This window comes from Pinus tabuliformis, chromosome 5_1, assembly GCF_031772625.1.
Source record: "Pinus tabuliformis cultivar Carrire ecotype Pingquan chromosome 5_1, CPIR1, whole genome shotgun sequence".
NCBI classification, from domain to species: Eukaryota; Viridiplantae; Streptophyta; class Pinopsida; order Pinales; family Pinaceae; genus Pinus; species Pinus tabuliformis.
Window position 1 is genome coordinate 22,621,368 of NC_142305.1, and position 26,954 is coordinate 22,648,321.

General features: G+C 35.6%; 1 protein-coding gene and 1 pseudogene across 1 annotated transcript; one reads left to right on the forward strand and one right to left on the reverse strand.

The window, feature by feature from the left end:
- Positions 1-11,149: 11,149 nt before the first annotated feature.
- On the reverse strand, positions 11,150-12,556 carry LOC149163335 (ABC transporter B family member 15 pseudogene; annotated as a pseudogene).
- Positions 12,557-19,104: 6,548 nt separating this feature from the next.
- LOC149163336 (uncharacterized) lies at positions 19,105-19,767 on the forward strand. Its single transcript, XM_089429089.1, has one exon. The coding sequence runs from the start codon at positions 19,105-19,107 to the stop codon at positions 19,765-19,767; it is 663 nt and encodes a 220-aa protein (XP_089285215.1).
- Positions 19,768-26,954: the final 7,187 nt, after the last annotated feature.

Below are 26,954 nucleotides of genomic sequence, written 5' to 3' on the forward strand. Positions count from 1 at the left end.
ACAAGTTCGCTCTACTGAACTAGTCTAGAAACAGGTCACTGTGGGAGATTTCACATAACTCTTCCTTGGAGAATCCAATTTGGCTCAGACTTGTGGCATTGGAAAGAGGACGCGGAAGGCTACTACAGGTAGCAATTTTAGAATTGGATGATCCGAAATTACAAAGATACATCAGATTCAATATCAGGCTTCTATAAAGTGAAAAAAGGTGTGTAGTTTTTTTTTAATTTTTGTGTAAGCTTGGTTTAATGGAATTCAAAGGGCATAGTAAATCATTATTATCGATAACTGATGCCCCGAGGAAGGAAAATGCAAACACCTAGTAAGGAACCTGAAAGCTCTAGCATGACCCATGAAGAAGAGGAAGAAATGCTACATGATATATCAAAATTACAAGAACAAGTGCAACAAATGTCACGCTCACAAAAGCTAACAGAAGCTAAGATAAGTGGCGTGGAATCTAAGATAAATGGCGTGGAATCTAAGATAAAGAGCATGGAAGCTAAGATGGATGATTTGAAGACAGATTTGAAGAGAGACATGGCAGATTTGAAGATAGTTATGAAGACAGACATGGAAGAATTGAAGAAGTTGCTACAAGAAAGGGTCACTAATGGTGAAAAGGTAGTAAAGGAAACTCATGATGAGAACAAAAGAAATGTTAATCATGATTCCATAGACGCTAATGTTGGATCGAAGAATCACCATATTCCAAAAATCGATATGAGGAAGTTTGATGGCAAGGATCCCGCCACATGGAATTTACAGATGGAGCAATTCTTCGATCTCAATAATGTGCAAAACGCACAAAAGGTACGTATGGCAACTGTATATTTGGAACCAAATCAGTTTGTATGGTATCAATGGCTTTGCTCTCGTAAACAATTTATCACTTGGGCAATTTTTACGGAAGAATTGATAGCACATTATGAAGATACAAAAAGCAACACTTTTTTTAGCCAATTGATAAGTCTCAAACAAAAGGGTTTAGTAATGGAGCACATTGAGGAGTTCCAAAAATTGAACATAAGGGTAAAAGATATTCCAGAGGAGCATAGGATTGATGTGTTCATAGGGTCTTTAAAGGATAATATCCAACATGATGTTCGCCTTTGGGAACCTGATTCATTAGAGAAGGCATTCAGGTTAGCAAGAAAAATGGAAAGCAAAATTATGGCAACCAGGAAGCATACCACTCACAACTATAAAGACGGATGTGTTGTTGCCCCTAGTCTTCCACAACCTATAAGGTTGACACCACAACAATTGGAAGAAAAAAGAGCAAAAGGGCTTTGTTACAGTTGTGATAGCAAATACACTAAAGGTCATAAGTGTGCTGAGAAGAAATTATTCTACATAGATTGTGAAGAGGAAGAAGAAAATGAGCAAGAAAGGTCAAAAGAAGAAGATATACTTCAAGAACAAAGCCTAGATGAAGAACAAATAAATCCGACCATATCTTGTAATGCATTGGCGGGAATTACCACTCCTCAAACCATCAAGATAGAAGGACAAATCAAGAAGAAAAAGGTAATAGTGTTGATTGATTCAGGAAGCACCCACAATTTTATTCATTGTAGGGTAGCAAAAGAATTGAATTTCTTCCTATATCCAGCACCAGAGTTTCAAGTGATGATTGCAAATGGAGGAACAATAAATTGCTCTGGAAAGTGCCATAATATCAAGCTATCCATGGGAGAATATGTATTGACTAGCCCAATGCTTTCCATTCCAATGGGAGGTGCGGATGTTGTACTAGGAGTCCAATGGCTACAATCCTTGGGTACAATAGCTTTTAATTTTCAAGAACTTTTCATCAAATTTTCTACGGAAGGAAAGGAAGTTGAATTAAGGGGTATTGCAGGGAAACCAGGAAAGATAATCAGCTCTCATGGTATGACAAAGCTTCTAAAAAAGGAGCAAAGAGGTGTAATTGCACAATTATGCTCGCTAGATGTTTCCACATTGGAATCATCTATTTCTCCAGATCTCCAAAAAGTCTTGGACAATCATTCCAAGGTATTTGAGACTCCCAAGGGTCTCCCACCTATGCGTGATCATGATCATGCTATTCATCTGATTCCAGGAAGTGTTCCTCCAAACATCAGGCCGTACAGATATCCCTATGTCCAAAAAAGTGAAATTGAACATATGGTTGCAGAAATGCTAGAGGCTGGTATAATTCAACCGAGTCAAAGTTCTTTCTCAGCTCCAGTAGGATTGGTGCACAAGAAGGATGGATCATGGCGCATGTGTCCGGATTATAGGGAGCTCAGCAAGCTCACTATTAAAGATAAGTTCCCCATTCCTGTTATTGATGAATTACTCGATGAATTGCACGGATCAATTTACTTCACCAAGTTGGATCTTCGTTCGGGATATCATCAAATCAGAATGAAGGTTGAAGACATTCCGAAAACGACATTTAGAACTCATGAGGGTCATTATGAATTTTTGGTCATGCCTTTTCGCCTTACCAATGCACCTTCAACATTTCAAGGTTTGATGAATTCAATTTTCAAACCATTCCTTAGAAAATTTGTGTTAGTATTTTTTGATGATATACTAATCTACAGCAAGTCTTGGAAGGATCATGTTGAACATGTTGACAGGGTGCTACAACTATTGGAGGAGAAACAATTATATGCAAAAAGATCCAAATGTTTCTTTGGAGTCCAAGAGGTGGAATATTTGGGTCATATTGTATCTCATGAAGGAGTTAAGGTAGACCCTAGCAAAATTAAAGCCATTAAGGAATGGAAAATCCCCACATCCATAAAGCATCTGCGAGGATTTCTTGGGTTGACAGGGTATTATCGCAAGTTTGTTAAGAATTATGGGAGAATAGCAGCACCTCTAACAACATTATTGAAGAAAGATTCATTTTCATGGACTCCGGAAGCAACAAAGGCCTTTGAACATCTTAAAGAGGCAATGTGCGAAGCACCGGTCTTAGCTACACTGGAATTCACAAAAACCTTTATTGTGGAATGTGATGCTTCAGGAAATGGAATTGGTGCTGTTCTGATGCAAGATGAAAGACCCATTGCTTTTGAAAGTCGTCCAATCAAGGGAAAGTTTTTAAGCAAAGCTATTTATGAGAAGGAAATGTTGGCAATACTCCATGCACTTAAGAAATGGCGGCCCTACCTAATGGGAAGACACTTCAAGGTAAAAACGGATCATGATAGCCTTAAATACTTTTTAGAACAAAGATTATCCTCTGAAGAGCAACAAAAGTGGGTCACAAAGATGTTGGGTTATGACTTTGAAATGATCTACAAAAAAGGGAAGCAAAATGTGGTGGCAGATGCACTCTCAATAAATGATGAGGATGTGGAAGCATTGTTGTGTGCCATTTCTATTATCCAACCAGATTGGATAAACGAAGCAAGGGAGGAATGGAAGAATGACGAAGAAGTGTGGGCACTTATTCGAAAGCTACAACAAGATTCTAGTATTTCTGATACATTTAGCTGGAAAAATGATTCGTTATGGTACAAAGATCGCTTATACCTCTGTAAGAATTCCCAACTAAAACAAAAGATTCTTGATTGTGGGGAAAACTCCACAGTTAAGCGCGCTTGAGCCAGAGGAGTTCTGGGATGGGTGACCTCCTGGGAAGTCCTGGTTACCGGGTGCAAGCCCCGGAAGTGATGATTGATGCTATGTGATTCGTTCTCCACATTTCACTAGTTTCAATCCCACTTCTTCACCCCTGTGAGCATCACCCGATGCAATGAGTGCTAAGTGAACTATTCAAAAATCATGAGAAATTAGTCAGTTACGACTACCTCTCATGGAAATGGTCATACGTTTGAATGACTTACTTAACGCAGTTGAATCCCAAAAATGATATCTAATATAATGCACTGCGTAAATCCCCCATACTTAAATTCAAAAAGAGTCAAGGGATCTCTACTTGAATGGTTCATGAGGCACAATACTTGCTAAGGTTTTGCAAATGGGGTAGCAAGCTAAGTGGGCTTGATTGTGGGGAAAACTCCACAGTTAAGCGCGCTTGAGCCAGAGGAGTTCTGGGATGGGTGACCTCTTGGGAAGTCCTGGTTACCGGGTGCAAGCCCCGGAAGTGATGATTGATGCTATGTGATTCGTTCTCCACATTTCACTAGTTTCAATCCCACTTCTTCACCCCTGTGAGCATCACCCGATGCAATGAGTGCTAAGTGAACTATTCAAAAATCATGAGAAATTAGTCAGTTACGACTACCTCTCATGGAAATGGTCATACATTTGAATGACTTACTTAACGCAGTTGAATCCCAAAAATGATATCTAATATAATGCACTGCGTAAATCCCCCATACTTAAATTCAAAAAGAGTCAAGGGATCTCTACTTGAATGGTTCATGAGGCACAATACTTGCTAAGGTTTTGCAAATGGGGTAGCAAGCTAAGTGGGCTTGATTGTGGGGAAAACTCCACAGTTAAGCGCGCTTGAGCCAGAGGAGTTCTGGGATGGGTGACCTCCTGGGAAGTCCTGGTTACCGGGTGCAAGCCCCGGAAGTGATGATTGATGCTATGTGATTCGTTCTCCACATTTCACTAGTTTCAATCCCACTTCTTCACCCCTGTGAGCATCACCCGATGCAATGAGTGCTAAGTGAACTATTCAAAAATCATGAGAAATTAGTCAGTTACGACTACCTCTCATGGAAATGGTCATACGTTTGAATGACTTACTTAACGCAGTTGAATCCCAAAAATGATATCTAATATAATGCACTGTGTAAATCCCCCATACTTAAAAAGATTCTTATGGAATTTATCCTCAGTAGAATGGAGTAGCAGAAGGAAAAGTTAGTCAATCATGAACATGTCCCGATGTGTGCTTCGTGAGAAGAAATTGTCAAATGACTATTGGGATGAAGTTGTTTTAACAGTAGTGTATGTTCTCAATAGATCTCCAACAACCAATCTCCAAGATATAGTACCTCAGAAAGCATGGGATGGTAGAAAGGTAAATGTATCTCACTTTAAATATTTTGGATCAATAGCTTTTGCACATATTGCTAAGCAACTAAGAAAGAAGCTTGATGATAGAAGTGAAAGATGTATTTTCATAGGCTATAGTGATCAGTCAAAGGCATATAGACTTTACATTCTAGTTACCAAAAATTTTGTTTTAAGCAGATTGTTTTACATTAGCATATGTCTATTGTGGGCCTTGCCCAAGCTGGATTGTAAACTCTGGAATATAAAGAAAAACTGACCACTGATATGCCATTAAAACATCACAATAATATTGTCAAAAATATTACTCAGACTAAGAGAGAAAACATAACAAAACAAAGGGAGATAGACAGAGTACAAAAATTCTGGAAAAACTGAAGTTCTGAAAATGCCAGAAAGAGATCGGAATGTCTCTCCTTCAGATCTCAAAATAGCCTTGACCACAAATGATACCATTGACTCTATATTCATAAACCATATGATCATTGGAGAGAGCCACACCGCACTTGGAAAGAGTGTCTGCCTCTAGGTTTTGTTCCCGGTATACATGCTGAAATGACACATAAGGTAAGGAAGACTTCAAGTCTCGGATTCGTTGCATCCAATTACATGGAGGAGGGACATCCAAATCACTCCTACCATGTATCCACTAAATTATAGAGAGGGAGTCGCCAATTTTCTCAGCCTTCTCAATGCTTATCCAAGAGACACATTGAAGAGCACCCCATAAATAAATCATATATGCCTTGCAATTCTCTCCAAAGCCACCAAACCAAAAAAATTGATATAGAGAAGAGGGATCGATACAAATATATACACCACACCCACATCTTCCCCCTAAAGATGACCGTCAAAGTAACATATGGGGAATATACCATCCAGATCAACCAAAGTGACTCATTGAGAGGGAGACTTAGGATGCCATGCACCAATTTCATTGAATTATGCGACAATATTGAGGACCACCATATTGATATGTGGGACTTTACCCTTGAAAATGAGGTTGTTCCTAGCTCACCAAATCCCCCAAATTGTATAAAATGGGACATCCCTGTAATGCCTAGCATGTTGGGCCCATGATATTAGACAATTTGTAATAGAAAATATTTCACAAGTGACATTTACTCTAAGGAGATTGGAAACCTCCTCCCAAATAGCACTGAAAAAATGACATTTCACAAAAAGGTCTCAGTAGTCCTCCCCATCTAGTTTGCAAAGAATGCATCTACCACGACTAATAAATCCCACTTATTTTTCCCCTATCAGCATTACCCAATGCAATGAGTGCTAAGCGTACAATTCAATATCATGAGAAATTGGTAATTTTGACTAATGCTCAGGGGATATGGGTCATGCATTAATACCATATTGTATGTAATAATAATAACCAAAACGATATTTCATATGTTGTATTATGAAAGATGGCCAAATATTTAAATAAAGAGTCAAGGGAACTCTAAATGAATAGCTCACAAAGCATAATACTTTTAGTATTTCGAAATTTTTAATTTTTAATATTTGAAATATATGAAAAATAACAATATCGTTAATTTATATATTATTTAATTTTAAGAAAAAACAAAACAAAAAAAATTACCTTTTTCACTTTTAGAAATGAATTTTTTCTCATCTAAAATAATAAAACTTATCATAACGAAATGGCCAATTATACCATGAATTATATCATAATTGATTTAATTATGAATTAATATTAGGGTTTTATCTGTATGTTAAGGGTTAAGGTGCAGAGCTAGAAATATACAATTTTATATGTGAATTTGGGATGGATTTATATTTTTATATATGCTTATAGTTTTAATATATACAATCCTATATGTGAATTAGTGATGGATTTATATTTTTATATCTTCTTACAATTTTAATATGTACAATCCTATATGTGAATTAGCCATGGATTTATATTTTTATATCTGCTTGTAGCTTACCTTAGTTAGGCAAACTAAGCCGAGCATAATTTTTTTAAATATTTATTATTTTAGCATGATTTTGATATAAAAGTTTATTATAGTTATGAATAAATAATTTTGAATTAAATAGGTATAAAAGTATTTTTCAATTTAGAAACTTCACAAATTTGGTAATAAAAATGACATATTTTGTTAAAGGTATGAGTTATTTAGAAATATTAAAAAAATGTTACCACACAATATTTATTTCAGTTTAAAAATAAATTTAAATTGACTTTTTAAGTACCATGTTGCATATAATCTTTGTATATTTTGATAAGTGATGCACACCAAGCTTCTCCTTCACATGGGGTTAACTAAAAACATAACAAATAAACACTCAACAACAAATTTATAATTTTAATCATTTTTTAACCAAATTTTAAATAAAATTAATTAAAAATGTATGTGGAAAAATCCAAAATTTAAATTTAAATTATATTTTCAATTGTATTTTTAAATGATTTTTATTCAAATTCAATACAATAAAAACAATTAACTACAATGAAAATTTACTATATATATCCAATAAAAATAACAATTTATTTTTTAGTTGAGATTGATTTAAAAACATTATTTATTTATGAGTGGAGATTTGCATAGTTATTCATATTGTCAAAAATCTTTTTACACAATTCACATCCGAAAGATTTTGACATTTTTTTTTAATGATTTCATACAAAAAGTGAATCAAATGAATTTGGTTTTCTTTGCTATTTTTTCATCTTGTTTGAAAATAGATTTAATTTAATAAACAATATTCTATCACTCTTACAAATGATTTCATACAAAAAGTGAATCAAATGAATTTGGTTTTCTTTGCTATTTTTTCATCTTGTTTGAAAATAGATTTAATTTAATAAAAAAATCTGCTATCACTCTTACGTGTAGCAGCGTTTGATTCAAATAAAATTATGCTAATAACAACAATAAAGAAAATAATATTATTAGTCTCACGGTCACACATTTTCACTCGTCTGTGATTTTTATAATTTTAAGGTGTTTTATTCGTTATAAAATAAAATAATAATGATTTAATTAAAATTGATTAAATGCATATTTTTAATTAGTTCATCATCATGTTGGAAGGGCAGAGGAAACAAAATAGAAATTCACACATAAAACACGAGTTGCTGCTCTTTTATTGATCACATAAAACATGGTGCTTACAATGAACCCGGTGAAGGGTATTTATCATTTTCCAACTAGCTACTTGCCTAAAATATCTTAAAGTGCACTCACATGCAACCACACACTAAATGTCATCTATCACTTAGCATGACTTGACTCAACACTCAAATACTCAATCACTCAGTTAACTGACTCTCTACGTTTAGCTAACTCCACATGTGGGAGTAATTACAATTTCTAACACTCCCCTCAACATGACTGCACTATCACATAAATATGACTGCTGGTCTATGTCTTAGCTAGGCTTACAATGACTCAAGAGTTTTGCATTTTATTTTTCTCTGCTTCCAGATTCTATATCCTCGAAATTGCTTCATTCTCTAAATTTTATTTCTGCAGGCTTTATTCACTTGTTGCTGCTGCAATTTTTCTTTGACTTGTTTTGAACTTGTTCTGAAAAACAATTGGATCATGTCTTCTACACCTTCCTCTTCAAATATTCGTTCAACTATGGATTGATGCCATAACATTGCATCTTCAAACTGTCTTCTTAGCTTTGCTTCTTACGCTTCATATTCCTGACTTTCTTTTTTCCATATTTCTTGATAGAAGAATCTTATATTTTCTTGACTCCATTGCTGAAAAATGGTTTCAATGCATTAATCTTTGTCTTCAGAAACATCCATATCATTCTTTTCACTTTCATCATCAGGTACTATTATTTTTTTCCTGTAATCTGCACACTCAAGATCATTATTCACCATTTCATTCAATTCCTTTATTCCAATTACTTCTTTAAGACTCACATCAATTTGTTCTATTGGTTTCTGAATCCATTCTTCAATGAGCTTCAAATCTTCATCAAATTTATTAACAACCTTGCTTTCAACTTCTGCTCCCATGCTATTTTGAACACCTGCATATTAAAAAACAATGTTAAAAACATATTTAATATGACTCTCTTCAGTGAGATCTTCCTGCTCTACATCTCCCTTCTTCTAAACTATATGGAGATTGTCTTCCATTGTTATGTTGTTAGTGGATATTCTCATAAAAACCTCTTCAATCACATTATAATAACATTATCATGTTCTTGATCATCAACTGCTACTAGATGACATACTTCTCCATGAGAAATTCCAACTACTTCATATCGTGCTACTACAGTGGCAACGTCAATATTCAATGTTTCATCAAACATTTTGCTTACCATATTGGCCCAATCAATCCCTATTTCAAAAAAGAAACCACAAATATCATCAACATAATGTTCAGCCAAACTATGGTGGGTTATCCAAGCATGCATGTTCTCATTGTCAATTTCTTTAACAAATTCAACTTCACCAAATCCATTAGCTGTGTTTGGATTCACCAATTCACATCTAACTTTGCAGTCATCATCCACATGTGTCTCATCACAGTGGGATTCACCATCATCTGTATCATCCATATTACAGTGGATTCCTTGAGCATTTATATGTTCTTGCTCTACTTCACACACAGAGGCTTCAACTTCTCTCTCTGCAATATTTGTTGCATCTTCTTCATCCATATGCATGCTTGCATAATGGGTTTCAATTTTATGGTCTTGACAACCATCATCCACTTTTGAGTGGGGTTCTCCAAGCTCTGTTTTTCTCTCAGAGTCTTTCTCATATACTCTCAGATCTGCGACTGACTTCTTTGCTTGTGACATAACCTGATGTTGCATGTCACTCCCCCTTGCACCAAACTCTTATTTTAGGATCTTCCATGCTTCCTTGGAAGTTGTAGCTTTTGCTACCTTGCACAAACACTTCTCATCCAATGCTTGTTTTATAAAATTCAATGCTAAAACATCACATACTGCGTCATATGGGTTATTAGACCCATACTCAATTAACTCTTTAGCTCTAAGAAAAGTTAACATCTTGATAACCCAATGATCAAATATTTACCTGTAAACATAGGAGGCGGTAGCATATCAAAGCTACACCAATCACCCATTTCTTCTTTGTCTTCTGCTAGACTTCTCAGTTCCTCGACTGCAGCCTGAACCTCTCTAACTATGGCAACAATCTCTACCTCTTATTTTCGATTCATTTTCTTAGTCTTCTTTAGTTGCGCTTTGCAAACCATCACTGTTGTCATTCCTTTTCTTATAGCTACTTTTCTCATTGCATGAGGCTGTCTTCCATATTGCCCCTGGAAAAAAAGTTATGATTTTCAATATGTGCCCCATAAAGCACAATATTCATCCAAAACACTATCATGCTTGACAAAAGAACAAAAAAAATTACAGATGAACAGACTTTTGCATAGCCCTAAATTCTCTTGCCAATAAAAAGCTTTTTTCCTTTTTTTATTCTTTTAAAAAAATCTCTCCTAATTTTTTTTTTTTTTTTTTTTTAAATCCCAATTATCTTTTTTATAAACATTTATACCCTGCACCATACGCCATATGCCATACACCTTTTAATAAAAATATTTTATCACCGAACTTTCTACTCTTAATAAATCTTTTTCGAAATAATCCTTTTCAAAAAGAAATTCAAAAAAGGCCTTCTAATAATGTCATAAGCCCTTTCTCACACATGTTTTTGTAAGATTTTTGAGATACACAGATAGATCTAGATCTGCAAAACAATAACAAGCTTGCAAGAGAAGGAAGGAAGCGAGCAAGAATTGAGAAAAGAATGAAAGTGATTCTACAATATTAGTTTTAGAATAAATACACAAAAGCAACTAAGTTAAGCTTAGTTGTACATGCAATAACTAAAGCTAACTAAAGCTAAGTGTGCTTTATCTTATGCTAATGTGTGCATGTGCCACATGAAAGCAATAAGTTAACTGGAGCTAATCTAGGTGCATGTACACCAACACAGCTAGTCTAAGTGCATGTACACCAACACCCCTCCTTAAGCATAACTTAGGTGAGTGTGATGCAAAATGAATGAGTCCCGGCAACACGGCCATTTTAGGTACCCATATACAATGCATAAAAAGGAGGAAAGAGGGAAAACCCAGTGGGAAGAAAACCCCCCCTCAAAATATAATGCAAAAGTAGAGAAAAGACAACTGCTAGACAGTTGTGTCCTTCACCCTGAGACGATCTCGCACTTTTCATCGTTTGGGTTTATGGGGCTCTCTCTGTCCAGGATGTAGAACACGGATTTGACTGTATCAGATCCTTTAGCGATGTCGCTGCTCATACTCCCTGCGTCTGCTATCACTTTCTCGGTGCTCATCAGCATGAAGAAAGTTTGAAAAAGAGCTTTGAAGGTGATTTCTCCTTTGAAAACAAGGTGCCCTCCATACCAAAAATCCAGAGCCGTACGGCATGTTGTCAAACATTGAGAAATTCCCAGAACTATTCCTGCAAATAAAGATTCTTTGAGATTGTCTCTCTGAGGGCCTTCTTGAGTCTTTTCGAAGAGACGGAGAATCTTGTCCTGTGAAGAGAAAGCACTAATAGTACCATGATTAGTGACAGCCTCTACCGCGAGTTGACTACCCTGATCTTGAGCTTTTTGAGCTTTCAGGGACATGGTCTTGAGCATAACCTTTTTGGTGTAATAACATAATATTACCAGAGGTTGCGCTGCAATTATTACAATTGCAAGAAGCCATGCTATAATCAAACCCAACGTGAACGCGACTGCCACAGCCGACACAGTTTGTACAAGTAATGACATACGATCTTCGACCAGAGATCTCACCACATTAGCCTCTGTTGCGAGTATGGAGCACACAGTTCCATTGGAATTCTCGTCCTTGTCGAACCAACCAACCTCGAATGTAAGAATCTTGGATAGCATCCGCTCTCGAATCCTTTTCGTGAGATATTCTCCCATTGCTCCGAAATAGTAATGCTGCAATGCATTTACTGCGATCGACATTACTCCCAAGACCACGAAAATGAAAGAGTAATCTTTGATTTTGGATTTGATCTCCTCATGGTCCTTGAGGAAAAATACGGATATCATGGCCCCAAAGAAAAAGGCATAAACAGGATGAACTGCCCCAAAACCCAGGGCTCCCAAACAGCCTAATATGCCTTCCTTCCACTCCGAAGCATTCAAAAGAAACAGTCGACGGAATGAAGGGGCGGAAGGAGCCTTATCTTCGTGCACCACTTCTTGATGGCCTGATGCGGATGTGTTTGAACTGGATCTACTATGTAAGCCAGAGCTCTTCACTCTCAAATACCAGGCTCGAATATTGTCGCCTTTGGCTCTCTCATCTGACTTGTTTGCTGCGGCCTGTTGCAGTTGCACCAAAGTAGCGTATGCTCTGTTGGGTCTACATATCAGATCTTCATGCGGGCCTGTCTGTTGAATGTCTTGCAGAGAAATTGTATCGATATGCATGGCGGGTGGCTTTTCCGCATGATTAATGGAATCGGCAGATCCTTCATAGAAGTCGCTCTTTTGCTTAATTTGGCCAGAGGCCACCACTTGTGGCTGCAACTGTTGCCCGAGGAAATTAAGATGCGGCGTGACCATGTGAATAGACAGTTGCGACTCTGATAAAGCCCTTTCTGCGTCCCAAGGTACAAAAGAATCTCCTGTAGCTGCAGGGAGCCATGGTAGAGTACCGGCAGCTTCGGTAGATTTGTTGAGTTCTTGGCCAAATATTTTTCAATCATGGGAAGGCTTGAGAGGTGGAGCAGCCTTGGCATTCACCCTCATTGGATTTGGGGGAAAGGGTACAACTAGAGAACCATTCACTGCTTGTTGACCTCGATTTCCATCACAGGAATCTGATTGAGGAACAAAATCAGAAAATGTATACAGATGAGATTGATCATTTACCTTGCCAGATGCAATCTTCAAATTGGTTTGCATGTCATAAATGCTCACGGAATCTGGGGTAAATTCCACTTTCCTTCCACTGCCTGTGTGTGTCATCTGATACACTGAGAGAAGATTCACAGAAAGCCTTGGAATATGCAAGACATTTTCAAAACTTCCATCTTCGAATTGCACTCTTCCTTGTCCAGTTGCTGCGACTGCAGAATTATCCCCCATGAGAATGGGAGGACCTGAGCATGCATGTAGAGAAGAAAAGGATTTCTTTGAAGAAGCCATATGATGTGAAGCTCCTGAATCGATGATCCATTCTTGTGGTGCAGAATGAAGAGCAATCAAAGCATGCCCGTTACCTCTTGGATCTGGTGCTTTTTCTCCAGACTTCTTCTTAGCATTCTCAAGAATGTGGTCTCCAAGATTGTGTTCCTGGAGTGTCTGTGCCATAAGATCTATAGTCTTCTTCATGCATGCAGATTCAGGATGAAAACCACGGTGGCAATAATTGCACATTGATTGCCCTTTCGTTCCTTTCCTTTCCTTTGAGCCAGATGATCCATCAGGGGGTTTGGGATTTGCCTTTCCTTTTGCATGCACAGTAAGTGCATGCGCTTTGGAATTTTTAAGTGTGCCCATTTTGATGAGCTTATCTTGCTCATGCATCAAAGACTGAATAAAAGAATCCAGTGAGGGCATCTTCCAATCTGCACCAGTTGCAGATCTGACTGTGTGGAATGTAGAGACGAATACTGCATACTCTGGACCAAGTTTTGATAAAATGGAAAGAATCAACTGCTTTTCTTGCTTGGATTTGTCGATCCCGCATCCTTTCAGCTGCACCAACAAGGCTTTATACCTTGTGAAAAAATCTTGAATGATCTCAAAGTTTCTCGGATCTAATGAGTTTAACTCATTTTCGAGAATGTGACCTTGCATTTCATCCTGTTTTCCAAACAATTCTTCCAAAATTTTCCATACTTCATTTGGAGTTGAACATGATTCAACATGAAATAGCAGTTCCGGAGAAATAGATAAACATAGGATGTCGAAGGCCTCGTCCATGCGATTGAAATATCTTGTTTTCTCCACTGTCGATGTTGGTTCAACTTCCGTTCCCATGGTTATTAGAAATAAGCCTCTACTTCTGAGATGAAGTTGAATCTTTGGCTTCCATTCGAAATAATTATATGGAGTGAGAATTGCCGATTGTGGAAACTCCAATTTAGACTCCATTCTTTGTTGTTGCTTCAATCTTCTGAACCTGCAAATAAAATTGCTTGTGCACTGATTACAAATCCCCGTGCTCCGATACCATGTAATATTTTTGAGATACACAAATAGATCTAGATCTGCAAAACAATAACAAGCTTGCAAGAGAAGGAAGGAAGCGAGCAAGAATTGAGAAAAGAATAAAAGTGATTCTACAATATTAGTTTTAGAATAAATACACAAAAGCAACTAAGTTAAGCTTAGTTGTACATGCAATAACTAAAGCTAACTAAAGCTAAGTGTGCTTTATCTTATGCTAATATGTGTATGTGCCACATGCAAGCAATAAGTTAACTGGAGCTAATCTAGATGCATGTACACCAACACAGCTAGTCTAAGTGCATGTACACCAACAGTTTTTCCCTTCTTCATAAAATTTTTCAAACCCTTTTTAATATACATTCATCATAAATTATAACACTTTCGAATAATCTTTTGAAGCGGAGCTTTAACTCTTACCTTTTCACGCTCATGTTGTTCACGGCAGCTGCGGCTGCCAAATTTCACGGCAACTTGTTCAGAAAAATGGGTTTATAAATGCTCAACAAACTCCAAGGTTTTTACCCTTTAATATATCTCGAACTTTAATATCTCATATTTTAACTTGCGTCTGTGTGGATACCTGGCTCATCTGCTTAGGCCTCTCACTCTGTTTAAAAAACCCATTGGCTTAGAGGCGGTGCTACAAATCAACTTAAATATTGTGACTCCGTGACTCCAGTGTTGACTCACAACGTTGGCTACGACCCCTTCTCAATATCACCAGCGGCTTTACTGGCCTATGCTCCTCCACGCACGGGACGGTGGAAACAACTTTAGCTTTCGATTTTCAATGGTGACTTAGCGCTCACACGGTGTTATTAGGCAAGTTGCCATTGGAGATTTTTTTAAGATATTTTAGCCCTCATACCAATTTGTCGGGTTGAAAGAGTAGAGGAAATAAATAGAAATTCACACATAAAATACAAGCTCCTTCTTTTCTATTGATCACACAAAACATGATGCTTGCAATGAACCCCGTATCTTTTTCCAACTAGCTACTCACATAAACTATCTTGGCATGCATCCACATGCGACCACACATTAAAAATCATTTATCGCTTCACTTGACTCAATCACTCAATTAACTGACTCTCTATATTTAGCTAACTAGAATTAGCTAGAGTAATTACAATTTCTAACCTATTATATATTTTATTTTTTTAATATTAATATTAATTTCAATAAAAACACAATTTAATTAAAAATAAAATAATTTAACGAAATATTATTTTAAAATATATTTATTTTTTTATTTTAATTCCTTAAATATTTTAAAATATAACTTTAGGTTTTTTGCAAGTTTAGTTGCTTCATGATTGATGAGAGGAAGCCATGGACAAAATATAAATAATGGTAGTGAAGTTCTTCATTAAAGGGGGAGAAACCTTACTCCCACAAAAAAAATATCTTCACGTGTAAGACCCAGTCAACAATCCCATTTACCACACGTGATAAATGGAGAGAAATTTTAAAATAAGTTATTAAATAAATAAATAAAAATCTTATTATTATTTTTCGCACAGTGTAACGAGGTGACCAGGTGGAGGAGTTGTCTAGAAAGTTATGGAAATTCTGGTTATATTTAGAAAAAATCTGGCAAGGATTTTTGTAAATCCAAGTTATAGTTGTTCAAAATTTTAGGTGTCCTAGACGTTTTGGATGGTGCTGAATCCATTTCCACCATCAAAAACACAAACACCACCTCTACCAGATTTTTTGAATTTTTTTATCAAAATTCCGTTTACTTTTAATCATTGAGGCAATTCCTCCACCTCGTTAGACCACTCCATTATCTTCACGTGTAAAATTAAAGCCAGAGTCAATTTTCCACACGTGGATAAATCGAGAAAGTCCAACCAGATCATCAATGGTCCGGGAGTAGCTTTATTTATCGATTAGTGATAATCGTTGAAGGCGTTCACTAAGGAGCATTAACTTTGGGTGGATTGTTAAAAATTGTTGGAATTTGGTTATTTAAAACAAAAATTTACAATGAGAGTGTTTAAATATTATTTTTATAATGAAAATATATTTAGTATTTTTAACAAATTTTGGGCCACATAAATTTTCGAAGATTTACTGTAATAATGAGCATTTTTAAAAATTTTGGTCAAATTCCATCAAAAATTTGTGAAATTTTCCATAGGGACTGTTTACACTTGGTTAGACTACATTATTTATAAGGTGTTACAATCAAATTTTTTTTCAAAATGCCTGACAATATGAGTGTTTGAATTATGTTATTTATGGTGGAAATACACCCATAATTTTGAAGCTTGATCGTTGTAACCCACATTTCCAACATTATATCACGATGGAATTGTCTTTTGTTAACTGAAATCTTTATATAAGTGTGGTTGGTTTGGTTTGATTCAATAGATTTATACATATATTATTCATTTTTTCCATAATCACTTTTATTTATGGTCTTCTTAATGTTTCTTGGTTTGATTCTTGAATGTTCGGACAATAGCATGTTATTATGAAATGGCTTGGACCCATGAATGAACAATAAAAATATTGACATTTTTTTTGTTTTTGTTAGTTCAATTGTAATTATTTATAGTAGTTTCTAATGTGTATTTATATTTTATTTATTTACTGTTTGATTCATAAATGGATAATTGAAACATCATTTAATCTATCGAAACCGTTATATTCATCTTTCCACTTTATTTCAACCGAAAACTATAGACTAGTTAGTATTAGTTAGGTAAGCCTTTAGTCTTGCATTTGATGATAATTTTTTATTTGTAATTTCTAAAAACAAGTCTAGTTTGATCTTTTTGGAAAATTTGAAGGCTTACATGTTTGTAGTTTTCATCTTTTATCTTTATATCATCCAGAAGAATTGTGGGCATTTCATAGATTTATAATTGCATTAAAAGTTTAGAATTAGTAATATGTTTGAATTTGACCACTTAGCATAATATTCCTTCATTGTTGCATGTTATCGCTAGTTAAAGTGTTTTTCGATGCTTATTATTTTTGTAATATATTTTTGTATATTTTGTATCATATCCTATACTAATTTGTAACATATTTTATTGATCAATTAATTATCAGAATAGGTAAATTAACACAAACAATAGTTTTAGATTATTTTCCTTCAAAAGACAAAGAGATGAAAGGCGAGCAGAACCTTAAAACCCATCGAGAGGGACTATCCCATACAACTTGGACTGTTTAAAGAGCTCCCGTCTGGGTCACTTCGTCTTTGTTGACAAAGGTCATAAAGCCCACATCTGCAAACTTCTAGGCTTAGACACCACCTCCACTATACAATCCCTCCAACAATCCATCTTCCCAAGGCTTTAATGTGCAAAGAGACTACCAACTTAGTACTAGATATTACCAACTTATTGTGGGAGATCTACTAACTTGTGGCATTCTAAGTTTCACAATCTAAATTTTCAATCAACCAAATAAATGTAAGCATTCATGCATGTAATCATTTTATTTTAACATTTACAATGTCTCTAAAATAATAACCTTTAAAATATCCCTAAAATAATCTGGAAATTGTAACAAACTGAATAATTTAATTTTAAGAATATATCACATAAATATAACTAAATATTATTTTTCTAAACATTTCCTGTTACACCTAAACCTTTATTCCAATAAGCTAAACACCAAAAAAAAAATTGAACCTTAAAAAGCATTACACTTAAAAATTTAATTCTTTTTTAACATGAAATCATCCGATAAAAATAAAAACTACTATTATATTATGCTCCACAAGTCTAGTTTGAAATAGAGTTTTCAGACTTTTATTCCAACATATCTACTTTGGAATATGATTTCTACAATTAATAGAATTATTATTATTTGAAAATTATATATATATAGAGAGAGAGAGAGTGTATTTCAGTGGGTTGAGTGGGTTTAATAAGCTCCCACCCAAGATCAACTCTCATTGACATGACTATGTATATTTATCCTGAACTATATGGATTATCTTAAAATATGTTGTACTATCTATCTCTTGCTTGTAAATATATATCAATTGAGTCTATCCCTCGAGAGGGTTTAAGGATAACCTCCCTCCTAAAGTGCAAGTCTCATTAACATGACCATATACATTTATACTTAATCATATAGATTATCTTGAAATATATTATATTATATATTTTTTTTATTAAAAAAAAAAAATCTATTTTTTCATAAATATATATATATATATAACTCATGATCTTATAAAATTTCAAAATATAAAATATTTTATAATAAAATCTTAATTATATTATAAAATAAAATAAATTACATAATTCAAGTAAATTACACAATTCCATAATTCTATGAAATTTTGGTTGAAAATTCTGAAAAGACAGTAATTTCAATTCACAACTAATGCATGACTAAAGTTCGATTCCTATAGTACCTGCGGCGCCCAAGGAGCTGGGACTAATAAGATAGCTCTTAATCTCTACTATTAGACCTATTAACCTTTACACACTATAAAATAAAGTTTCACTACCAAAATTCCATCTTACCATAAAATATTCTTTTCGAGTCTTTGGTAGCCGAGTCTTGAGACTGATCTGTAAGATAGAGATCCAGTCAACAATCGTCTACACGTGGAGTTGGTCACGTGGATATATTAAGTCCAACATGAACGTCCAAATTGATCAATCAGGCCGCATAGGAGCTTTATTTTAAATTATTAGACCAGGAATTAGTCATAAACTCACGTGTCATCCTTATTCACTGTATTCCGTATAGCAGCCTTGGCAACCAAATCAAATTGACATCCTAATCAACCCTTCTATTCTCTCTATATATACATACAGCTCTTCATCTGCGTCTAAATGTATATACAAAGCATACGAGGAATAAGATAGAACGAATATAGAATACAGCTCTTGATCTCGCTGTAAAAATAAATTCAAGCATACCAAGAATAGGATACACAGGATATACAAAAGAGCAGGATGGGTAACGTGCTGCTGCGAAGAAGAGTGGATGGTCGTCGTCGGATAAAGATCATGAAAACTGACGGATCGGTGATGAAGCCGCGGGGTCCTCTCTGTGTGAAGGAAATACTCATCGATCATCCAAACCATGGGATATCCGAGGCGCCCGTTGGTCGCTCACTTGGGATGGGCAGTTTCAGTCGACCACTTCCAGGAAGGACAAGGCTTGTAGGCGGTCATATCTATTATCTCATTCCTCTTGCGGTCCCAGAGGATGAACTCGTCGATTACAACAACGATATGAATAGAGGGCACTTTGCAAGAGCTTCTTCTTATGATAGCATTCGGAGCGATAGTTCCAGTTTGAGGCCAAAGTCTTGTGTAGACAGTGGCAGAGATTCAATAAAACAAGGGATTGATGATACGATTAATAACATTAAAGACGGCGTCAGGATCGTTTCTTCTTCCTACTCCACAGACGGATCAAGGGTGCGGGTAAAGCTTCGAGTTAGAAAAGAAGAGTTGGCTTCACTTCTTTCAGGCAATAATATCAATGTGGTGATGGAAAATGTAATGGTGCGTCCCTTAATCCAACATGTGACTACGCAATCGGCCTTGTCGCGGTGGAAGCCTAGTCTGGATACCATCACTGAACCCCACAGTCCAGTTGGAGATTTATAAAAATCTTGAGAGGAGCAGTCTGCAGCATAACTTGTATATTCTTACGGAGCATACTATTGCTGGAATGCCCACAGGGTTTGCTTGTGTATATCTATCAGATTAATATCCTGCAAATGGAATTCAACATTGTAAACAGTATTTCCATACCGCACCCATGTAAAAGACAAACAGTGTCGGTTGCGACAGCCCATTGAAAACTGTAGCTCCTTGACACAAATTCGAAGTTACAGTTGGTGTAAAAGTTAGTATGTGTTTTACAAATTTGTTAAACTTTATTGTCATTATAGTTTGTAAGTATTAAATTGTATACTATTTAAAGTCGTTTTGGGGTTTGTTTTACTGAAGTTAAAAATAAAAGTAGCGTTGATTTTATTGCTTTTGAAAATAACTGTTAAATATTTTTTTGAGTGGATGATAGGTGAAGTTTTTCCTAGAAATTTAGGATTGGAATTCTTTGACTCTCTAAAATTTAACATGAGAGATTCAGTAATATATATTTTACACTTCAAAAATATGTAAAGAAAAAAAAAGAAAAAGATAAAATTGAATAAGGAAAAATATTCTGAAACATTAACCTCTCATTTTTAAAGATTTTATAAATACCTACTCTCTATAATAATTTTAAAATAATGCCAAATAAAATGTATCAAATATTTTAATATCACATAATAGGTCTAAATGCCAAAGTGAAATCTAATAATATCAGTAACAAAATTTGAAAAAGTAAAGAATAAGATTCTGAATATCAAAAATAAACTTTCAATGATCTCTGCGTACCAGAAATTTAATCTATGCAGGCCTAAATAATATTAAAACCACTTATAGACATTGACACCAGCTATCTAATCTTAATTTATTCAATAATAAAAGGCCTAAATAATATTAAAACCACTCGTAGACATTGACCCGTCTAGCTATCTAATCTTAATTTATTCAATAATACCAGGAATAGGAAACAACAAACTGGCCATCATTGAAAATTGATCTCATTAATCAAATCCAGCACCAATACTCACTGCTCACCGTTTTAAATAAAAATATTAATTTCCTTTTTAATTATTTTAAATACCTAAATAAAGCTCAGTTAATAAAACATTTATAGTAGGTTTTAAACTGATAACTTGAACAACGACATGGCATGAGATCGTCCTTTCTGTTACAAATGATATCGTAACTTGTGTTACGAATTATTATTGCAACTTGAGATAACGATTGACATTGAGGGAACCCATAGTCATTAAGCTCTCGTGCCAACCGTCTTAGGCAACTCTCTCCGAGCAATGAAGAATCAGAGATCATACAGTGAAACATATAAAACACTGAACTTGTCTTCATTTGATGGCTTGAACAGATTTTTGTACACAGCAAGGAAACTTTTGGAGTTCAGTGGGGCGGTGGCTTCTCCAGGAAGCTATCCATTTGTCAATGCATCCACTGAATTCTAGAAGAAGCTATTCAGCACTCAAGACATCTTCTGAATCCTCTAGAGGTGTCTAGCAACTGCATTAATGGCGGTGGTTGGAATTACCGTTGTTTTCCAACACTCCCCCTTAATTCCAACCATATAACAAATATACTATAGCACAATATACAAGACACTGTAAACATACTCTTAATTGTCAAGCCTGCTGGTCTAAGTCTCAGTGTCAGCTAGGCTTACATTATAGTCTTGATTTTCTACAACACATAACTGAATTCTACAAAACTCAAATTTTGCCTTCCCAAGAGGCTTAGTGAATATGTCAACTATATTCTCATTTGTATTACAGTACATTAGAGAAATTTCTTTTGATTGAACATTTTCTCTTACAAAATGATATTGTGTGTTTATATGTTTTGACCTTGCATGACATACAGGATTGTTCCCCAGTTTGATGGTGCTTTGATTGTCACATCAGGTTCTTCTGGACCTTCACCAACATCTTCAAGTATTCTTCTGAACCATATAGCCTCACAGGTGCCACTACATAATGCCTTATATTCTGCTTCAGTTGATGACAAGGAAACTGTTGTTTGTTTCTTACTCCTCCATGATATAGCTCCCGATCCTATGTTGTTGAAGATGTATCTAATGGTGGATTTCCTGTCATCTAGATTTCCAACCCTGTCAGAATCGGAATGACTTGTCAATTCAACATTACAAGCATTAGTATATTCAATACCAAAATTGATAGTTCCCTTTAAGTATTGAATGACCCTTTTTGCAGCTATCCAATGGCTCTCATGAGGCTTAGCCATGAATTGACTAAGTATGCTTACTGCATAACCATTGTCTGGTATGGTGATAGTGAGATAATTCAGACTTCCCACTAATTGTCGATACAATGTTCCATTCACCTCTTTTGTTCCATCATCACTTCTTAATTTGATATTTTGTTCCAATGGAGTACTCACTGCTTTACATCCATTCATATGAAATCTTTTTAGTACTTCATTTGCATATTTGATTTGTGTGATTAAGGTTCTTCCATCATTTCTCCATACTTCAAGACCTAGACAATAATGCATCTCACCAAGATCCTTCATCTCAAATTTCTGTGATAACTTTATTTTTATATCTGTAATCAATTTATCAGCACTACCTGTTATTATTAGATCATCAACATATATAGAAATTAATGCTATATCCCCATTTCTGTCTGTCTTGACAAACAAATTAGGATCATTTTTACTCTTCTTAAATCCTAGCTGAAAGAAGAATTTGTCGATTTTTTCATACCAATATCTGGGGGCTTGTTTTAGTCCATATAAGGCCTTCTTTAACTTGCATACAAGATGTTCTTGACCTTTCTTTACAAATCCTTCTAGTTGAACAAGATAAATCTCTTCTTTTAAGTCACCATTTAGAAAAGATGACTTTACATCTAATTGGTGTAGCTTCCAATCATATTTAGTTGCCAATGCTATCATTATTTTGATTCTATTCATTTTTGCAACTGGAGCAAAGGTATCTTCATAATCTATTCCTTCTTTTTGTGAATAACCTTTTGCAACCAATCTTGCCTTATACTTGTCTATGCTACCATCTGCATTAAATTTTGTCTTGTACAACCATTTTGATCTATAGGGACTTTATTTTCAGGTAATTCTATTAATTCCCAAGTTTCATTTTTCATTATAGAGTCATATTATTTTTTCATAGCTTCCATCCATTCTTTATGATTTTTGGCTTGTTCATAATTTAAGGGCTCAAAAATAGTCATTACTTGAGACATTAAAGCATAATATTTATACCTGATGGGGACTTGAATATGTCGTGTTGACCTTCTTAGAGGTTCATTACTTTGTGGAGTACCTTCTTCTTTTCTTCTCTATGGAGTGCCTTCATTTCTTTGTGAACTTTTATTCCTTGATGTGTCTTTTGGAATGTCCATGTGTTCTTGTTCTTGAGTTGATTCCACAACTTCTTCTTCTTCCTTAAAGCGTTCATAAGAAGACTACCATGTATTATGTTCATCTTCTTTTATTTGTTTATCTACATGTTCATGAAATATAACATCTCTACTTGCAAATACCTTGTGAGTACTTGGCTCATATAGTTTATATGTTTTTTGATCAGTGAATTATCCAATAAAAATACATTTGATGGCTTTGGCATCTAACTTTCTCCTATCATCTTTAGGAATATGAGCAAAGGCCTTGCATCCAAATATCCTTTTTTTTTCCTCTGGAAAAATTGTAATCTTTCATTATAATTGAAAAATTACATGTTGTAGATGCCCCTTGGCATACACTATAAACAGATTTCAATAAAGGTGCTCCAAAAGATACATATATCCTTTCACACCACGCGAGGTGTATGGATTTCAAGAAATAAACATGTTATAGCAAAAATATTTATGTACAGGTGGGGAAAAGTCAGACTTTTCACCCTTTCTTCTTCTCAACCTTTCTCCAAACCCCCTGTGACTCTATGGGAGTTATGAGTGCTAATGCAGTTTCAACCATAGGTTGTGGATTATCTTTATCAGAATCTGATGTGTGTTGGCATTTATTTATTTCCATATCCATTTATGATCTTCTTGCCAGTGATGTGCCTATATCTTCCTGTGGATCTGTATCTTCTGCGGCTGGTTCTTTATTCATCTGTTTGTTCTCATTTGGGTTGGCGTAATCCATCTCTTCTTCCTCCTCGTCATCCGGGGAGGTGGTGGAAATTGCCATCCCTTTGCTTGTTTTTCCGTTTTCTTCTTTCTGCGGTTGTCTTTTTTTACTGTTGGGCACGTGCTTTGTAGGTGTCCTGTTTGTCTGCAGATTCAACATCTGAATGTAGTGTTTTCATAATCTAGTACCTGTGTCTAGCTGCTTTGTCTATGCTTCAGCTGAACTTGGTATGGAAAACCTTTGTTGAGGTCTACTTCCACACATATTCCTGAAAAAGTATATATTCTTTCCTCCACTCGTTGGGTGTCCATTTTAATGTAACGACCAATAGTATTTCCAATTCGAGTGAGTACTTGTTGATTCCAGAGATGTATTGGGAGGTTGTGTAGCCGCACCTGAATTGGTGTCTTAGAGACAACCATTGTGTTTGCATCAAAATATGGGAACCATGGTGTGATGAAGAGTCCAGTGGATCCCCAGAACCAAGGTCCTTCCTGCATTACTATGTCTCTGTCTATTGCTGATAGAAATTTCACTATGAAAAAAAACCTTGGAGCAGAGATGTATTTCATAGTGTGTGGTCCAGTTCATGAAGATCCAAAGAAAAATATCAGATGGTTTGGGCCAAAAGCAGTTAAATCTGCATACTATTGCTTGTCTTTCATATATGGCAAATTGCTCATCTATTTCTGGTGTATCTATGTTGTATTCTGGAGTGTGGTTCAGCTGTTCCACAATGTATGGCCTTGCGTCCATACCTGTTTGATTCGGTGCTGCTCCTTCTGTGTTTTTCCCTTGTAGGACATTTTTGAAGGAAATGCTGCCTGGTTTTTTCCCGATTGAACCAGTACCACTTCCTCCCGCCCTGTCTGGATTTGTATTATTGTTGGTTGCACCCCCTCTCAACCTCAGATTGAGGATGATTGTTGACAGAGGTGCGATTCTGTATTCCCAAAGGTATTTTGTGTCTTGTAACACTCTGCCCCCTTGTATTAGGTTTTGTGTCCTGATGGGGTAACCCAACTGTTGCATTATAATCTCCTGCATTTTCTTGACAGTATCTGTCTCTTTTACCCAAATTATTTTCGATTTTCCTTCTGGGTTTTTTACAAAAACTTGGAATCTGTGATCACTTACCAAGTTTCCAGATCTTGTTTTTAGCAGATCTAAGCCTGTGATTCTGTTCTGCACATTTTGTTCACATCGGCACGGCTTATTCATTGAGTGGGCTTCCGGATCTGACCAGAAAGAGGGTCGTTCTGCAGCGAAAAGATCTGGATCTAAAAACCCAAGACTCGTTCTGTACTCAATGCTGCGGAGCGATGGATATGATGCCCAATCGGGGCTCAATGGCAGATGGATGTCAAGATCTGCATCATAATCATACAGATCAGTGTTCTGATAAACAATATACTGAAATCTTTCTTCGTACCTTTGGTAGAATCGACGATTTTTCGTCCTGAGGGCTCCATTGCTGCTAGAGACAGCACCCTCACCAAGCATGGTCTCGAAGGCAACTACGTCCTTTGAGCAGACTGTCAAAAGGCCGATCCGTAAGCATTTCATAAGCTCATTCAAACCGTTTATGCCGAGCAGGGGTTTACTAGCTGTCTTCGCCGCCTGAGGGAGACCCGTATACAACAGATCTGGCCAAATTCGCACCTCCATTTTCCTTACAAACCCTGTCTGCTACAGATAACATATTAACCTTACTCTCGGCGCAGCGAGGATGACCAAAGCAGATCACGGATTCAGTTTTCTGGTTTATGGAATCTCCAGAGGTTTGACCGACACGAGTAGGTGCCATTGCTATCGCAACTACCTCTTCTTCTTCTTATATCAAGATAATACCATGCTACATCCAAATATCCTTAAATGACTAACTTTAGGATTAAAACCATACAATGCTTCAAATGGTGTTTTGTGCTCAAAATACTTAGTAGGGCTTCTATTTTTAAGATATGCAGCTGTATTAATGGCTTCAGCCCAAAAGCTATTAGAAAGTCCTTTACTTTTTAACATACTTTGAGCACATTCAACTAATGTTATATTCTTTCTTTCAGCTACTCCATTTTGTTGAGGTGTATGTGGCATTGGAAATTGTTGCATAATTCCATTTTTTTTGCAATATTTGATAGAAGATCCTGAAGTGTATTCACCACCTTTATCTAATCGAAGAATTTTAATGCTCTTTCCTGTTTGCTTTTCAACCATACTCTTGAATTATTTAAAGTATTCAAACACGTTACTTTGTTCCTTATAAAGTACATCCAGGTGTATCTAGTGCTATCATCAATAAATATAAGAAAGTAATATGCTCCACCAAGTGACTTAGTTTGCATTGGACCACATACATCAATATGCACTAGTTCAAGTATTTTACGTTTTCTTCTATTTTCATGCATAGGAAATTCTTCCCTATGTTGTTTTCCTAGTGCACATCGTTCACATTCAAAGTGTTCTCCCTTAATATTGGAAGTCCTTTTACCATCAATTTCTTTTGTAGTAACATTAGGTCATTATGATTTAAGTGTCCATACCTTTGATGCCAAAGTTCTATAGTTGACATGCCTGTTGATGCCAAAGCTTGATGCCCATTCTTCATTACATCCAACTTGTATAAGCGTCCAACTCTCGTTCCTTTTGCAACAACCTTGTAGTTGTCATGCACATCCTTTACCAGAAAATGTGATTTCACAAATTCAACTTTTAAATGTTGATCTGTGATAGTAGAGACTGAAATTAAGTTTTTCTTTAATCCTCGAACATACACCACATTTTGAATTTGTTTTTCTTGTCCATTAGGCATCATAACACTTATATTACCATATCCTTTAATTTCATGTGATCTATTATCTCCTAAATAGATGTGTCCACCATTATTAATCTCATGATAAGTATCAAACCAATCTCTTTTGCATGACATATGGATTGATGCACCAGAATCTATAAACCAAGAATTATCATCATCAGTTTCTGCTGATAAAGCAACATTGGACACAAACAATTTAAGATTGCTAACATCTTGACTAATTGCTTCATCTCTATCAACATAATTTCTTGAATGCCTTCTTTGTTTAAAT

Excerpts from the sequence above, each read along its gene's own strand:
- LOC149163336 (XM_089429089.1), top strand. The coding sequence starts at position 19,105 with ATGGGTAACGTGCTGCTGCGAAGAAGAGTGGATGGTCGTCGTCGGATA.